This window comes from Schistocerca nitens, chromosome 10, assembly GCF_023898315.1.
Source record: "Schistocerca nitens isolate TAMUIC-IGC-003100 chromosome 10, iqSchNite1.1, whole genome shotgun sequence".
NCBI lineage: Eukaryota > Metazoa > Arthropoda > Insecta > Orthoptera > Acrididae > Schistocerca > Schistocerca nitens.
Window position 1 is genome coordinate 82,135,742 of NC_064623.1, and position 18,731 is coordinate 82,154,472.

Genomic DNA, 18,731 nt, shown 5'->3' on the forward strand with positions numbered 1-18,731 from the left:
AGGGCATATCATTTATATAAACAGGGAACATGAGCGGCCGCAACACTGATCGCTAGAGCATCCTCCACTTGACCTTACCCCACTCAGCCCCCCACATCACAGCCATTCTCAGCACTGTGAATAATGATCTTTTGCTGTCTGTTGCTAAAGTAAGAGGTGAACCAATTGTGAGCTACTCCCTGTATTCTGTAATGGTCCAACTTCTGGAGCAATATTTTGTGATCAACACAATTAAACGCCTTAGTTAAGTCAAAAAATACGCCTAGCATTCGAAACCTTTTGTTTAACCCATTCAGTACCTCACAGAGAAAAGAGAATATAGCATTTTCAGTTGTTAAACGACTTCTAAAGCTGAACTGTACATTTGATATCAAATCGTGTAATGTAAAATGATCAATTATCCTTACATACACAGCCTTTTCAATAACTTTAGCAAACACTGATGACATAGAAATAGGTCTAAAATTGTCTACATTTTCCCTTTCTCCCTTTTTATAAAGCAGCTTTACTACTGAGTACTTTAATCGTTCAGGAAACTGACCATTCCTAAAGGAAAAATTACAAATATGGCTAAATATAGGGCTAACATGTGCAGCACAGTCCTTAAATATTCTGCTAGGCACTCCATTATATCCATGAGAGTCCTTAGTCTTGAGAGATTTAATTATTGACTCAATCTCCCCCTTGTCTGTATCACAGAGGAGTATTTCAGACATCAATCTCAGAAAGGCATTTGCCAAGAGGGTTATATGATTCCCTGTAGAAACTAAATATTTATTTAATTCACCAGCAATGCTCAGAAAATGTTTGTTAAATACTGAACATATATTTTATTTATCAATAATATAAATATTTTTTACTACGAACTGACTTTATATCGTCGACCTTGTGCTGCTGACCAGACACTTCCTTCACAACTGCCCATATGGTTTTAATTTTATCCTGTGAATTAGCTATTTTATTTGCATACCATATCCTCTTTGCCTTTGTAATAACATTTTTCAGTGACTTACAGTATGGGCTACTGTAACTTGATTGTGGCTACTTCTAACATTTTGATATAATTTCCAGTTTGTTCTACATGATATCCTTATCCCACTAGTCAGCCACCCGGGCTGCCTTTTATTGCTAGTACCCCATTTAGAACATTCTAATGGAAAGCAACTTGCAAAGAGCATGAGAAACGTATTAAGGAAAGTATTATATTTGTCATCTACATTATCAGCACTATAAACATCGTGCCACTCCTGTTTCTTGACGAGGTTTAAAAAACTCTCTATTGCTGTTGGATTAACTTTCCTACATAGTTTGTAACTATATGTGACATTTGTTTGAGTACAAAAGCCTTTTAGTGTTAAAATTTGTGCATCATGGTCTGGAAGGCCATTCACCCTTTTACTAACAGAATGCCCATCTAGTAATGAAGAATTAATAAAAATATTGTCTATGGCTGTGCTACTGTACCGTGCACCCTAATTGGAAAAAACACAGTCGGCATCAGATCATATGAATTTAGGAGATCTACCAACATCACATGTAACTAATTTCTGGTACTTCCTATAAATTGAATCAAGAACCCTCTCTAGCTTGAGCCGAAGTGCTCTGAAGTCAAAGTTACAGGACCTATAAATGACAACAATTAGAAGTTTAGTTTCACTAAATTCATTATATTTGTTTCACACCAGTTATGTGGAGAACCTTCCCATTTCGTATCAGTCCACTTCATTGTCCGAAATCTTCTCTAGTACCACATCTCAAACCCTTAGATTCTCTTGTTTGTGGTTTTCCCACAGGTAACAATTTCTTTCTGAAACTAGCAAGGAGAGGATCCAGGAGTGGGACCGCCATTTTGAAACTACACTCCTGGAAATTGAAATAAGACACAGGCAACAGAGCATGCACAATGTCGGCACTAGTACAGTGTATATCCACCTTTCGCAGCAATGCAGGCTGCTATTCTTCCATGGAGACGATCGTAGAGATGCTGGATGTAGTCCTGTGGAACGGCTTGCCATGCCATTTCCACCTGGCGCCTCAGTTGGACCAGCGTTCGTGCTGGACGTGCAGACCGCGTGAGACGACGCTTCATCCAGTCCCAAACATGCTCAATGGGGGACAGATCCGGAGATCTTGCCGGCCAGGGTAGTTGACTTACACCTTCTAGAGCACGTTGGGTGGCACGGGATACATGCGGACGTGCATTGTCCTGTTGGAACAGCAAGTTCCCGTGCCGGTCTAGGAATGGTAGAACGATGGGTTCGATGACGGTTTGGATGTACCGTGCACTATTCAGTGTCCCCTCGACGATCACCAGTGGTGTACGGCCAGTGTAGGAGATCGCTCCCCACACCATGATGCCGGGTGTTGGCCCTGTGTGCCTCGGTCGTATGCAGTCCTGATTGTGGCGCTCACCTGCACGGTGCCAAACACGCATACAACCATCATTGGCACCAAGGCAGAAGCGACTCTCATCGCTGAAGACGACACGTCTCCATTCGTCCCTCCATTCACGCCTGTCGCGACACCACTGGAGGCGGGCTGCACGATGTTGGGGCGTGAGCGGAAGACGGCCTAACGGTGTGCGGGACCGTAGCCCAGCTTCATGGAGACGGTTGCGAATGGTCCTCGCCGATACCCCAGGAGCAACAGTGTCCCTAATTTGCTGGGAAGTGGCGGTGCGGTCCCCTACGGCACTGCGTAGGATCCTACGGTCTTGGCGTGCATCCGTGCGTCGCTGCAGTCCGGTCCCAGGTCGACGGGCACGTGCACCTTCCGCCGACCACTGGCAACAACATCGATGTACTGTGGAGACCTCACGCCCCACGTGTTGAGCAATTCGGCGGTACGTCCACCCGACCTCCCGCATGCCCACTATACGCCCTCGCTCAAAGTCCGTCAACTGCACATACGGTTCACGTCCACGCTGTCGCGGCATGCTACCAGTGTTAAAGACTGCGATGGAGCTCCGTATGCCACGGCAAACTGGCTGACACTGACGGCGGCGGTGCACAAATGCTGCGCAGCTAGCGCCATTCGACGGCCAACACCGCGGTTCCTGGTGTGTCAGCTGTGCCGTGCGTGTGATCATTGCTTGTACACCCCTCTCGCAGTGTCCGGAGCAAGTATGGTGGGTCTGACACACCGGTGTCAATGTGTTCTTTTTTCCATTTCCAGGAGTGTATATATACAGTAGTGTAGGTTAGTATCCCAGGTGTTGTATGTCACCGTGCAGTCCTTCTGTCGATGTGGACTTTCAACAAAAAAGTGAAGTTGTATATACTTTATAATAATGTTAGGCAAAGTGATGGTGTAGCACGGAGGTTAAGATAAAAACCCTAAAGTGCAGAAGCTTGCGACTTCAAATTACTTTGATCATTATTTTTATTCAATTAATTGGCTAAAATGTACCTTTTTAATTCCAGTCTTTTGTCGTGTCATTTTAATCATCGTATTAACTTTTTCATTTACTCATTTTTATTCCTATCATTCTTTTTTCATTTGGAATCTTTATCAATGTGATTTTAATCATTTTTATATAAAAACTTTGATTTAATTTTGTGTGTTTGATCATTTTATATTTTCATCTGTGGTATTTATTTACCTAGTTTATGCCCGCATTGGAACACTAAAATCAAACATAATACAACAGAATCTACAATGATTAAGTTTAGGTCTTAGCAGTCAGCCATTTCTTCGTTTTCCAAAATTTCTTCATTCGCTGTGATCTGGCTGCTCGTTCTTCTGCAGATATGACATCCTCCACTGCCCATTAACTTGGATGTTTTTTTACTGATAATTGTTTGGAGTATTCTTCTATCAACTTTCTGCAATTTGTCAGTTGGTGCTTGAGTATTTAGTTTGATTAGTGTTTCACTTGCACTGCTTCCAGTTTAACGATGGAGGAGCAATGTCGAAATTTAACATTTATAGAGAGAGATCGTTTTTTGTAGGTTGCCCATGTGCTTCTCTGTACTCGCTGTAGTTTTAATGTTCTACTATCTATTGATGCTCTTTCATTAGCATTCCAGGTAATAATCTCACCAAGATATTTAAACTTTTTTACTACTTTAATTTTTCGTCAATATGGAGTATGATATGGGATGTGTCAAGTGGGAAGCTGGGCATCATTTCTGTTTACTCAAACGAAATTTGCAATCCAACCTTCGCCACTAATCATTCTAGTTGTTCTATCAATACCTTTGCTTCATCAATTTTGTTTGCTAACAGCACCAAATCATCTGCAAATGCAAGGCAGTTAAGTGGAATCGTTCTTCCAATCTTAACAGATGGTGGGGCATATCTTGTTCCATTCACGCATGATTTTCTCCAGCACACAATTGAACAATAATAGAGACAATCCATAGCCTTGTCGAAGGCCAGTATGAATCTCAAAAGGTTCAGTGTTTCGAAGTGTGACGGCAACGAGGTTGACAAGTTCCTGATGTAAACCAAATTCTATAAGAATTGACAGTAGAGGTTCACAATGGATACTATCGTAGACTTTTTAAAAATCGACAAAGGTGATCACTAGCTACCTGTTCCTGACCCTTTGATGTTTCATTATCCATTTGAGACTAATAATTTGATCAGGACAGCTTCATCCCGGACGAAAGCCCCCTTGATATTCGCCTAGTTGACAATCAAGCTGTTCATGAATTCTGAAATACAGAACCTTGGAAAAAATTTTATAAGTAATTTCCAGTACGGACATACCCCTATAATTATTTGGATCCGATCTATCTCCTTTTTTGTGTAGTGGATGGATTATTCCAACATTCCATTCCTCTGGTAACTTCTCAGTATTCTAAATGTCTGTAAGATGTTTGTGTAAGTTCAGAATAGTTTGTACATTTGCATATTTCAAAGTTCTGCCACTAGTTGGTTCTCACCTGCCACTTTATAATTCCGAAGTGAGTTAATCACTGCTTGTACTTCATCTGGATGTGGTGGTAAAACTCTTTCTAAATGCATTTTGTTTCTTGGATAGGTGTCAAATTCCAAATTATGTTCAGGTTCTGCGCTATTTAGTAACTGTTTGAAATATTTAGCCAATATCATTGAATTGTCATAATTGTTATGTGCCACCTTCCCATTTGTATCCTTCATCATAAGAGTAGGTGGAGTGCATTTCGACTGGTATTGTGTGAATGTCTGATAGTAATCTCTTGTCTTGTGGCAATTGAAAGCATCCTCGATAGATTTTAGCAAGTCCTTATGATATTGCCTTTTGATCCTTCTAATTTCTTTGGTGGTTGATCGTTTAGCATTTATTAATTCCTACCTGGAGCTTTCAGTTCTCCTTTGTGGTCATTTAACCAGGCCTTATGTCTATGTTGAATTGCTACATCGCATTGCTCATTCCACCGAGCATGTTTCTTGTGTTTCCTTACTGGAGCTATTTCTTCAGCCAAGGCTTTTAATCGATTGACAGTGGCTTCTAGATTGTCACTTAAAGGTATTCTTGGTCTCTTGTAATACATCTGATTATTAATAATATAACCAGGGTCATGTGTTCTCTTTGTATCTAACTTTTGAGGTTTGCTTTTTCTTTTAGGTGTCAGTTTGATTTTAATTTTTGAAATGTATTGGTCTGAGTCAGCATCGATGCCATGCAGCACTTAAACATTATAGATTTTCTTATGGAATTTCTGATCCATGGCTACATGATCTATCTGGAACTCTCCTAGCTGGACGTTAGGGCACTTCCATGTCATTAACTTATGTGGTCTTCTCTTAAACCTTGTTGTCTTCAAAACTAATCTACTTTTAATAAAAAATTCAATTAACCATTCCCGATTCTTGTTTGTAAGTTTATGCTCTGGCCATTCCCCCACCACACCTCGAAATTTCTTCTCTCGTCCTATCTTCACATTACAGTGTCCAAGCAGAATTTTACTGTTAGTATCCGGTATAGTCTTTACTAGTTGATCAAGTTCATCCCAGAATTTTTCCGATCCATCCTTGTCAGTTCTATTGTTATTGCATTCATTATTTCCATTCCTCATTTTACTTGAAGTTCATTTTATTAATAGTCCCTTCTTTTCTTTAAATCCTCATGCATTATTTTGTCCACAGTGCAACAATAATTTATGTTTTAAATGTTCTATGATGATTGTTGTCCAAGAAAATGTACAACTTGTAACACACAATACATTTTTGGCACCATTGCACAGCCAACATAGAGAGATTATTTTGTCTTTTGTTTTTAATCGGTAGATTCCCATTTGCAAACATTTAAATATTATGATAGATAAATGAAAGTAATGAAAATCAGATGCACAAAGATTCCAGACAGAAAAAGAATGTTAGGAAGAAAAAGTGAGAGTAAATGAAAGAGTCAATACACTGAGAAAATGATGCAGAAAGTATTAGAAATTAAATCTATTTTTAACCGGTTATTTGACTAAAAATAATGATCAAAGTCATTTCAATAAAGACTAAAAAATAAAAATTTCAAAGCATCTGACAGGTTTCGAACCCACAACCTTCTGCACATGAGGATTGTATCTTACACACTACACTACACTGACACTCTGCATAATGATATTATTTTTAAGGCTCTAGAGCATAAAACAACATTCTTTTTTTTATTGATTACTTGCAAATGAGGGCCAACTATGATGAAAGGACCCAAGGTATCTCACAATGGAGCCAAATTTACACCGCTGTATAGATGGTTTTAACATGTCGATCCCACCTTTGGTGACCTCCCCCAGGGCTACATTTCTACTCACCATGTAGAGATGGTGTTGAGTTCAGACAGGTACAATTAAAAAGATTGCTGTAAATGATTTATCTCTCAGGCACTGTCCTTCTTCAGAAAAAAAAAAAAAAAAAAAAAAAAAAAAATTGTTTGAGAGTTGTGCTTGCCCAAAATCTAAAAAATTTCAAACTATATTTTTCTTTGTACCTGTCTGTAGCTCAGGTGACTCACTATGGTGAGTAGCAGTCTGTCCTTTCCACATTATTATTCCAGCCTGGACTTTCCATTTTTGACAAGGGCTAGAGCTGATACTCACAGATTTACTTTGAGGAGAATTCTCTTTTTACCTGTGATTGTCCACTTATCCTCCTTGCTACTTTTTTCATAAGTTATTTTGCATCTGTGCTGGCAGAATTCCTTCACCTGATCTGCTACGTAGTCCCCAATTTTGATGCTAACTTTACCACTAATTTCATTTAAATTGCCATAGCATATCTAAGTGTTGTTCTTCTCTGTTCCAGTGCCTTTGCTCGGTACCCGAATGGTGACATAGTCCATTACTCGTGCCAGGAGAGGCGGACTACTTAGCGGAAACTGCCTGGTTTGTCTTTGTACTCATCACAGAAGCTTTGTGAAAATGCAAACCGAGTACCTCTTTGTATTCTAAAAGTGTGCAGACAGGTCTGTATCTGCTGACATGTCGATTTGGCAGAATACATGTAGACCAGTTTGTGGGAATACTGTTCGGTAGCTTACGGCAGTTTACAGTTAGTGCCCTGAGGGGAGCATGTATTTGAGAACCGAAGCTAGTCAAGTTGGAGGGGCCCCATGTTATGGCATTAGAGCCTGACTGTCACTTTGTGTATTTTGGCCAAGACACTGCGAGTCAAGTTGTAATTGATCTGGTTATATTTTGCACCTCAAATGCACAACAGCTTCTAACGTATGCAGTAAGGACTGTAGTAATCATGTATGTTCAGAGAAATAGGTGCCATGTGAATCTTTGTCAGGTACATTAATGCTTTCCTAATAAGTTTGTTTGGGAAAAATAAAATGTTCAGCCTTTTTTTTTTTGTTACATCCAATGGTGGGCATTCAGATCTTTGTCATTGTGACACTTTTGTTGAGATTTTTATCACAATTAAAATTTTTTGTGAAAGACTTTATTTTTTGTTAATAGGTTAAAAAGTTATCATGCATGTTAATCTTTGATAAACTAGGACAATTACACATAAAATGTTTTAATTTTATATTGTATAGCTGTAAGAACTTGCATGAACGACAGAAGCAGCAAAGTGCCTTTTTCCACCACAGTTTCTGTTACGTATAGGCCATGTTCTATCACATTTTGGGCAGAGTAAACCAGTTCTTCCATTTTAATTTTTTTTATATTTTTTGCTACAAACATTTTAAACAGCCATGATTGCCTGTGCGGAAAGGCGACTTAATAAGAGAATCTGCCCAGTGTTCCATAATGTGTACCAGTGGGAGCGTTGTTGTTGTTAACAGTTTCAAGCTTCTCACATGTTCAGTAATAAAACAGCAACTTTATTTAAGCCTGCATGTGATAGCATGTTCATATTTATGACTCGGTCTAGTGAGAAAAATATTGGAAATAAAAACTTGTTTATAGCTTCTTTTTAAGTGTGTGTTTCATTATTCTCATTTCAGATGATGAATATTTTTCACTGTAGGTTCTGAAACCTTCACACAAATAAAATGTAACTGGGGTAAGTGTATAAAAATAATGACTCACTCAACAAGAGACTAGCGGCAGATGTATTGAACAGCATCACGAGAAATCTATTGAACTACGGGAAGGCATAATGGCTTACCTTTAGGTGGCAAAATTCCTAGTACTGTACAAAATCAAATCCTAATTTTCAGAATTTGTATGTTCTTTCTTAAGGTAGGAAAGAGGAAATCATTAGGAAAAGTTGGAAAGGAGAGGGTTCCACCTGTTGTCAGACTCGAGAAGAAGAACAAAGATGCGGAAGGTAGTGTCAGAGTCCTCGTTCACAACTTAACCCTCCAATCACGAGTGATTTTCCAATTTTTCTGTATATTATTGTGGACCAGTATTATTTGATAATTAAGAGTAATAAAAGAATGTAACTAATAAAAGAGTGTAACATGAAAGCCAAAAACCGAATTTACAAGTGAGTTTTAATTTACATTCAATGTATATTGTACAGGAAACGCCGGCAGGTGTGGTCATGCGGTTCTAGGTGCTTCAGTCTGGAACCGTGTGACCGCTACGGTCGTAGGTTCGAATCCTGCCTCGGGCATGGATGTGTGTGATGTTCTTAGGTTAGTTAGGTTTAAGTAGTTCTAAGTTCTAGGGGACTGATGACCACAGATGTTAAGTCCCATAGTACTCAGAGCCATTTGAACCATTTTTTTGTACAGGAAACACAAAAATCGCATTCAATGTTATAAACACAGAAGAAACTTACTGATAATTTTTTTTTACCACATGATGGACTGTGAGAACAGCAACCTTTTTTGTGGCTTCCTTTGACGCAGCATCAGAGGGACGCATGCTGACAGTAGTGCACCCAGCAACAACGCTAGGTACAGAAGTGTCACCATGTCATCTTTTCAGAAGCTCCAGTTTTATCTACAGCATCATGATGGGAACATGTGTGTCTGGACACTCGGATAACAATCATTAGCAGATTGCATTAGTCATTGTCATCTTGAGCAAGGTTGCAGATACAAGCTCGCAAAAATAGTTACAAAATTGTTGGTGCGAGAAGATGTACATGTAAGTGTATGGGTGAGATTTGAGAATATGTAACAGAAAAAGATTTGAAAGGAAAATAGTGACTTTTGATGTACTAGGGTGTGCTGAAAAGTATTGCCTCCAAAGTTTTATTCTGTTCTCCTTCTGTTGAGGTATTGCATGTATATTATTCAGACAATTTTCCCACCCCACAGGCACAAGTTGCAACCCTCTGCCACCATGGGGCTCCGAATTGTAGCGTGTAATGTGGTGACGTGTAATGCAACTGTGTAGGTGCATGAGAAAAAGCTTGTTGTAATTGAGATTCTAACCACAGAAAACTTCATCCACACATGGAGCACCATTCCTTCAGCATGACGATGCCAGACTACACACAAACACTGTATCTACAACAATCTGATCCCCTAGATTCACTGTCATCAATCGTCCTCTATACTGTCCCGACTTGGCCCATCCGATTTTTGCGAAACTTAAAGAACACATGTGAGAACTTTTAAAACATTTTAAGAGTTTTCACATAAAAAATGCAGAGGCATTGCTTTTCAGCACACCCTCATACAATCAGCCCAGAAATTTTATCCAGTGCTGTAACAGCGTGGCTCACAAAATCGTACTGAGAGAGCTGAATACACACGTGCACTTCCCGTGCAGCTGAAGTTTTAAGAGCAGAGGATGGCAGGATATACTTCAATTGTGATTAGACAATAATTAAAGTTACCTTCTGTAATGCAGAAAATTCTTTATGTTCCCACAAAGTACACTGCAGTTTTGTACAACACAATATAAAAATGTTTTCATAACTTTAACAGTACAACAATGTTCAATGCATACACCTTCTACAGTAGCCCCTGTCAACTGATGATCACAGAATTAATTGCATCACTTATAAGGCAGTAGAGCAAATCGTTAACATATATAAAGCATAACATACGTGTCAAGTAAGACTGCTCAAACTGAGTGAAAGATAGAATGACTGCACTTGACAAAAATAAAGTTTTCTCAATCTTTTAGAACAAAACAAACAGGCAAGGTCATTCACTCCCAGGCAAAAAGAAAATAAATGGCAAGTTTTTTCTCATAATCTGACATCTTCCTGCCTGGGCACATCCCTTCAGCTTGTCACTTCAACATAAATTATCCTGCATATTTTACTTCATTTTTGTCCATGTTGGTGATTATTAAATTTTGCCAAGTGCTGTTATTGTATCTTTTATTATTAACTTTCAAAAGTTTGATCATTGATAAGCAAGTTATTAACTCTTTGGCTTAATATTGTGAAGATCAACATCAGACTTATATAAATTTGGCACAGTTCTTATTTTGTAAAGAATAACAAATGTTATGCCTACAGATAGAATAAGAGATTTGTCAAAACACTTTGATAAGGCACATACTATAAAGTCATCATTATGATAAATGTGAAATATCTGCTGTGTGTTTTTAAACATTGCTTTGTTTTACAGTAGCAGCCCATATAAACACATATTAGAACTTGAGCATATGAGTTTGATACTGTTTTCAGAAACAAATGTCTTAATAAATAGCACAAAGAAACAATAGTACAGAAGGGAAGCATGATTTGTGAAAAGGTTAACTATTTACTTTTCATTCTCTGTGTGTTAGTGTCAGTGCATATCACATCTTATATTCATTCATTTGCAGGCACTTTACCCTCAGTAATATAACCAATTATCTTATGACGGCTACAAATCTATCAGTCAACTAACTATCTCTGTGCACTAAACAGTATCGATCTGTACAAGGAACATTATATAAATCGATAGATAAAATCCAAAAATGGTGTTTTGTTAATTTTTAGACTCAGTACTTAGTAGCACAGCATTCCATCTTCCAAAATTTTCTTTAAAAATGATCAAGCTTTTTAAGAACAAACACCTGACTTGATCTTCCCTGTACCTGTCATTTATGTCTCAAAATTAAATCAGGAACTTTTGTTCCATATATTGTGTCTCATTAAAGATTTATGAATCTACAGCAAGTGTAATTAAAACTGAAAACGAATAACAAATACAATTGTTCCTACATAAACATAAATTGATGACTATCTGCAAAATATTTACGCATTAGTACCAAGACAATTAGCTTTTCCTTTCACATGCAAAATATGTTAGTTTAAATTGAAAAAAAACTTAAAGATTACAGACACTTCAAATAGTTTTTCTATATCCCAATGTACAAAAATGAGACTTGTATGCTTTATGTATCGAGTAACTTTGGCAACATGAGCATTCAATTCTAAGACAACCGACATTATAACTTTTTTTAACCACCCTTGCAAGACATTTAAAATATGGGTAGTTAATTATCTTAGTTACACTCATAGCATGAATTTGCAAAATTTTGTTTATACTGCCAAAATAAACATAATCATCAGTTCTTGATAAAACTAAATAGAACATCACACAGTTTAAAATAGCATCACAAATTATGGAGCTCTTCAGTCTTTACTTCATTAATTGAGATACAATAAAATGCCTTTTCCTTAGCTCTTATGAGCAACAGGTACAATTGATATGTTTTGTATTTATCTTTTAATGTATCAGGTTAACTTCATAAGCAAACCTATCATCTTGCCATTACACAGGCTGCAAATCCTGCAAGCCACAAACACACACTCTATTCCAGAACACTTCTAGCATCCACAAAAATTGTCACTACTCCATAGGAGCTGTTTTGGTATCAGGAAGAAAATTTGACATTTGTCAAACATGGAAATACCTTAACATCCTAACAAATTTTCTGCAAAAACAGCACGAGCTCAAGGGATCATACCAAGTGAATTGTAAGACATTTACAAGAAAGAAACAGTCAAGCAAAACACGTCAAAAGCGAACACAAGGATGGGGAAACTGGGACTTGGATGTAGAGTGTACTTTAAAAGGACTAAAATGTGTCATGCCTGCATTTAAATTTCACTGGCTTGTGACGACGTGGAAATAGAAAAATCCTGATTGTCACTAGTGAGTGTCATTAGCTGAATAAGTGATGCACAGATAGATCTGCCTAATAATAATAGCATATTCAGATCAATATATGTTCAGATCAGTATGATTTTACTGATTAGAATTTCCTGAAATTATTGCTGTCAAATTCCACAAAAAGAATTTTTTAAGTATAAACTCTGCTCCCAAACTTAACAAAATTACTTATAGAAATCAGGAATTAAAAGATCCTTAGTACAGTAGCTTAGCCTGTTCAAATATAGTTTCTTAATTGTGTAAATAAAATTATTAATTATGAAGGAATGTTACATGACCAGCATTTAAAATTCAGTATTTGATGACTAGTACAATATATACATTTCATTATTCTTGTAGACGCTGCAGTAAAAAATTTAGAGCAGGTTTTATTTGGAACCTTTTGAAACAAGGAGCATTACCAGCACAGGAAGTTATCAACAACATACGAGAATCAAACTGCTGCTATATTACTTCTGTTTCATATCTTAAAATAAATTTTTTTATTTATTTACTTTTTTCTGAAGCAGAGTTAACTTAGTTATGGATAAATATAATCTTGAATAAAAAATATTAATTTTCTAGAAGTAAAAGAAAATGGAAACTTTGAAAAATGTCATCATGAAAGTTTGATGTTAAATCTTGAACTGCTGTTGCCCTAACTATTGGCAGTAAAGAAAAATCAGGGGTAAAACTATGGTGAACTGACCAATGCATCATCAAAGGGAGAAAAGTTGTGTTTTATGTTATAAGAAGTTGTTATTTTAGACTCAGCTGTGCCAACAAATAACTAATGGGCTGTTTTTTCCTTGACTCAGTTCATGTTCTGTAATTTAAACAAAATGGATTTGGTATAATTTACAACTGTCCAGATTTTTATAATTGGTGCCTATATCACTGGATTCTCGTTGCTTTTGCAAGAGATACAACTATAACAGAAAAGAAGGAAACAGATGCCATTTTGCAGCTTGTAAGGTAATGTTTTTGGTTTTATGTGTAGAGGAGTTTCTGTGTACATTTGGGATTACTAAGACATTATTACCTACACTAAAGTTGCAGTTAATATATGGCTCTAACTTGTAGATAACAAATTTCTTAATATTCTGAAAGGACATAAAAGAAAGTCAGGTTTCAAATATTGGTGGTGTTTAGTGTAGCAGTACGCTAAAGTGAATATATGTAATCAATGCGACAGATATTTGCACACTTCTAATAGCAGATCATGGCATTAAGCAAAGGTTAGGCGTGGAAAAAGAATTAGGTAAGGGCTAGGTTTTGATACAGCGTGCTACAGACACTAATCGGGGAATCTGGTACTGAGGTAGTTATAGCTGTAGTCATAAACGACCAGCATAATAGCTCCACCAGGACCAAGGCGGAGGACTTTAGGTAACAATCCCTTGTAAAGTGCTCTCCATCTGAAACAGAAAATTTATATTGATTATTACTCATTAAGCTACATATAATGGAAACTTTAACTTTTGCCAGAATTCTGAATACTTGATGTTTCAGGATTGCAGCTAGTCATTGTTCGGTACCACTATTTCAACTGTGCATCCAACAGTCATCTTTAGGTGAATCTCTGCAGACTGTCACAGGCATCCCATGTCGTACTGTCTATTAACACACTGTATCGATTTCATTTACACAGAGCAGTCGTGATAATGTCACAGTCTACATTACTTGGCGACAAAGGCATTGTCATTGATGACGCCAGTATGAAACACTGTTCCCAGAATGAAACTTTTGCTCTGCAGTGGAACATGCAGCTACGTTGAGTATCACGTATCGATAGCACCCCACAGGTGTCAAAGTTGGCAACAGAGTTGCACGTTCCTGTCAGACGCTGATAGTGGTCATGTGGGATCCGGACTGGAGCATGCCCACTAAACCATGCCACCAATGGCACTGTACCACGAGTGCCAACTGCTGCCACAATATAGGATGGCCGGTGGCAGCCACACAGCCCACTCACACTTGGACTAACTTCACTACATGACACTATTCGGACACTGGGTAGTCTCAGCTGGGACTATATCATTCATGCTTTTTTCTAGAGGGCCTCTTCCTTGTTGACATTGAAATAACTGGACTCTGCTTCTTGCTGTGTTATTTGTAACGAGTCTTTGTATGCCTAGAGAAACACGACTTAAGTAAATCGTCTGCTTATTCTTGTTTACAAATCACTTCTGCTCCTGTCCAGCTTAACGATGATGACAGTTGCCGCACCACTTTATAGCCCACCTTTCCTTACTGAAGCCATACATAACAATGTGAAACTTCCTGGCAGATTACAATTGTGTTCCAGACTTTTGCAAGCAAGTGCTCTACTGACTTAGTTACCAAAGCACAACTCATGATCCATCCTCACAGCTTTACTTGCATCAGTACATGTGCCAGACTGAGACACGAACTCAGAATCTTTGCCTTTTGTGAGCAAGTGCTCTACCAATTGAGCTACCAAGAACGACTCATGATCTGTCCTCACAGCTGTACTTGCACCAGTAGCTCATGTCCTCCCTAACAAACTTCACAGAAACTCTCCTGCAAAACTTCCAAGACTAGCACTCCTGGAAGAAATGATATTGCAGAGACTTGGCCTAGCCACAACCGAGTGGATGTTTCCAGAATGAAATTTGCTGTCCACAGCTGATATGAAACTTCCTGGCAAATTGAAGCTGTGTGCCACACTGAGGCTTGAATTCGGGACCTTTCCCTTTCCTTGGCGAGTGCTCTAGCAACTATGTTACCCAAGAATGACTGATGACCCATCCTCACAGCTTTACTTCCACCAGTGCCATATCTCCTACCTTCCAGACTTCGCTAAAGATCTCCTGAGAAACGTGAAAGGAGAGCTTTTGTGAAGTCTGGAAGGTAGGAGATTGGTACTGGCGGAAGTAAAGCCGTGAGAGTGGGTTGTGAGTCTTGCTTGGATAGCGCAGCTGGTAGAGCACTTGCCCATGAAAGGCAAAGATCCTGAATTTGAGTCTCAGTCCCGCACACAGTTTCATGAAACTCTGCTGTCTGATGTATTGCCATTCACCTTGGTCTTTGGCATATTCTATCAACTACACTAATAGCAGATAATGGAAATGATAAGGTCCCACACATTATCCAATTGACAGCTGCTGTAATGATTAATAAGATTTTCTGCAATTTGTACCTCCTTGGGCTTATTAATAACAGAGCCCCAAATCCATGTTGCTGTTGCCAGAATTATTGTTTTCACTGTCTGGTGAAGATACAGAGCTAGACAATAGCAGACTGGTGGGTTGCAAAAGATGATTTCAAAATTAGTATCCAATATGAGATACTTATGGGCAATGGCTGGTATAAACAGTATTAACAAACCACCTGAAGATAATTGGCAGATGGGCAGTTGAAATATGATGCTTGGAAGAAAACAGTGACCAACTGAAACCCGAAAACACCATGCTGCATAGTATTTTGGCATCTGTCTCATAATATTGTCTTAATTAATCTTAATGTGTTAACTAATCTTAATGTCGATATTCTTAGAGCACTGAAAACTAATTAAAACTAGAAAGATAATTATTCCCAGAAACTGGAATACTATCTTTACCCTCTTCGAGCTACAGTGATTTCTGGCTCAAACCACCAGTTTATTAATTTGTTTTGAGGTACCAGTGCCTTTTGCTTGAAACCACTGATGCTACTGCAAGACAGAAACAGCTAGGTTCCGTACAAATATAGAGCATTGTAGCAGTCAGAGATTGTGTTACATGATTGTAGGATATAGTGTTACTTTTTTCTAGTTATTTAGGACTATAATTTGTTTTAGGCATTATGAGTGAGATGTGAGACTGTGTCTACAAAAAATGTGTAATCATTGAAGTGATGGGTGGTTGAAAACTGAATGTCCCTGTGATTCCCAAGTGAAACCACCTTCTTAAAACAATTTATTGTTTTATATGGCCTATTTCTTTTTGTATTCATTACTCACTATGATAATAAAAGTTAATTATGTGAAAAATTTTAAACTTATATGGTTTTTCATATTGTTGTGGCCCAAAGATGAAAGGGAGGCAACTGCATCTTCTTCTGGAAAGGATTACTGGTAAGGCTGAAATGAAAACCTGTCACTGATACTTGTAACAGTAATCGATTTTTCAAAAATGTCTTCATTTTGTAGTGCATATCTTACTGAAGAGTTTGATATATAAAACATATATGTTCGAGGAAATGTAAGGCATGTCCTGTGGTCTTAAGTGTTCCAAAGTGCAGTACCTCGCCTCTCCACACAGCATTCTTCTGTTGCATGTCATTGTACTTTGCTCTGTGGAATTCAAACATACATATTTTGTAATGGAAGCTGTCAAACCTATATTCAGGACAGTGGAAATTAAAATGTCCTGTGGTGCCTCTCCTGCTCCCAGTCTGCCAGTTTGACATCCTACGCCCCTTTAAAAAAAAAAAAAAAAAAAAAAAAAAAAAAAAAAAAAAAAAAAAAAAAAAAAATCACAATTAATGCTGGGTAGAATTATTTGTGACTGGCAGAATAAGAACTCTTCAGAAAATCTGCACTCTTTATTGCCCGTTAGCTAATAACTTTCTCTTTTGTGTGAGATAAAATTAAATACAGGAATCACAAAACCAGTGAAGACAAGAAACAAGCAAGACAGAGCACATTTCTTCAATCCTTATGCCCAGTATTTTTTCTCTCTAATCTTGCTACAGCTACACTGGACTCGCATTCGGGAGGACGACGGTTCAATCCCGTCTCCAGCCATCCTGATTTAGGTTTTCCGTGATTTCCCTAAATCGTTTCAGTCAAATGCCGGGATGGTTCCTTTGAAAGGGCACGGCCGATTTCCTTCCCCATCCTTCCCTAACCCGAGCTTGCGCTCCGTCTCTAATGACCTCGTTGTCGACGAGACGTTAAAGCAACACTAACCTAACCTAACCTAACCTTGCTACAGCTTTACACTGCATGCTTTCATTTCTGCAAAAGATTCTATTACCTCATCAAAGTTAGTCAAACGTTTTGCTACATGAAAAATCAAAATGTCGCTAATATTGAAAAAGCTGTTATATGAAGTTGTGTGGTTCCTCAATTTGATTACATCTATTTCATCACTTCCTGCTAGATAAAACAAAACAGGTCTTTCTTATATTGCAGCAATTGTAACACACACCAAATAAGCGAGACTGTTTTGGAAAAGTGGTGATTTTTATCCACCTCATTTATATAAATAAGACGACAGAACACAATTCACGAAGTACCAATACCAATGCCTATTAGGCCTATTACAAGCAAAAAGTTTTATGTTAGGAAATGTCTCACATTTCATTCATATGCTCCAGTTTCTCAAGCACGAGATAAAAAAGTAGTAGTAGTAGTAGTAGTAGTAGTAGCACAACATTTTTATATAAATTTGGAATCATCGTATTCTTTCAAATAATTTGTGTCATGTCCCCATTTCTTCTCCTCCCTCGTTCTAACAAAAAATCTTGGCTTCACTAATTCTGAAACTATTCCTGCTATTATCAAAACTTACTCTCCGGGTAACTTTGCTAACGGTTCCAGAATTATCAGTTCAGTTATCCCTTCTTTATTCTCAATTTAGGTGTTTGCACTATTCCGAGAATAGAACTTAGCGGTTGCTAACCGAGGACTGTACAACTGGCCCTTAGTAGTGTAGTGACCTGGCAAAATTTTCTGGCAAAATTTGATTTTCCTGGATACACTGATAAGATAATGTGTAATCTTTCTTACGTGTTATTCCTGTTTGTCTGGTAGTCTGAATCTGTGGATTTTGCTAGTAATTTTAACAATGCTTATCATTCACACACCCAGTCAACCACATAAAAAAGAAACAGCAATTGGTATTCACCCGATCGCATGTATTCAGATCAGCTTGTGTAGCCACGTCCCCTTTTGTCTGTGGGACAACTTACGAGTCATTCAGCAATCAACGTAGAATTTGTTAAAAATATTCAAAAACCAAAAGGGATGCATTTCAAAATCATATGAATAATCAATAGACCAATGTGTGCTGGATGCTAGGCACCCTGTGAAACAAGGTTTTTTTTTCTTCAAGAATATGAATTTGGTTCCCCCTGCCTCCTCCTCCTCCTCCTCCTCTCACAGATCCAGGCCTGCCACTGACAGTGTTCGCGTTATTAAACCCTGAATGTATTACAGAAACTTGATTCCCAAGTAACCAGAAAAATTGCAGATTACTTCTGTGTATATGAAGCGTAAAGGAATAGCTGTGCAAAATTATAGACCAATACACATAACATTAGTGTGCTGCAGGGACCATGAGCACATTCTAAGCTC

General features: G+C 38.0%; 2 protein-coding genes across 2 annotated transcripts in view; one reads left to right on the forward strand and one right to left on the reverse strand.

The window, feature by feature from the left end:
- Nucleotides 1–8,347, forward strand: part of LOC126210165 (vam6/Vps39-like protein) — a 106,641-nt gene extending 98,294 nt beyond the window's left edge. The window contains exon 17 of the mRNA XM_049939320.1: nucleotides 7,225–8,347. Within this exon, the coding sequence (XP_049795277.1) occupies nucleotides 7,225–7,291 (67 nt within the window). The 3' untranslated portion in view covers nucleotides 7,292–8,347. The remainder of the gene's footprint in view (nucleotides 1–7,224) is intronic.
- Nucleotides 8,348–10,168: 1,821 nt separating this feature from the next.
- The window catches only part of LOC126210168 (mitochondrial 2-oxodicarboxylate carrier), a 99,344-nt gene continuing 90,781 nt past the window's right edge, over nucleotides 10,169–18,731 (reverse strand). The window contains exon 8 of the mRNA XM_049939325.1: nucleotides 10,169–13,845. Within this exon, the coding sequence (XP_049795282.1) occupies nucleotides 13,725–13,845 (121 nt within the window). The 3' untranslated portion in view covers nucleotides 10,169–13,724. The remainder of the gene's footprint in view (nucleotides 13,846–18,731) is intronic.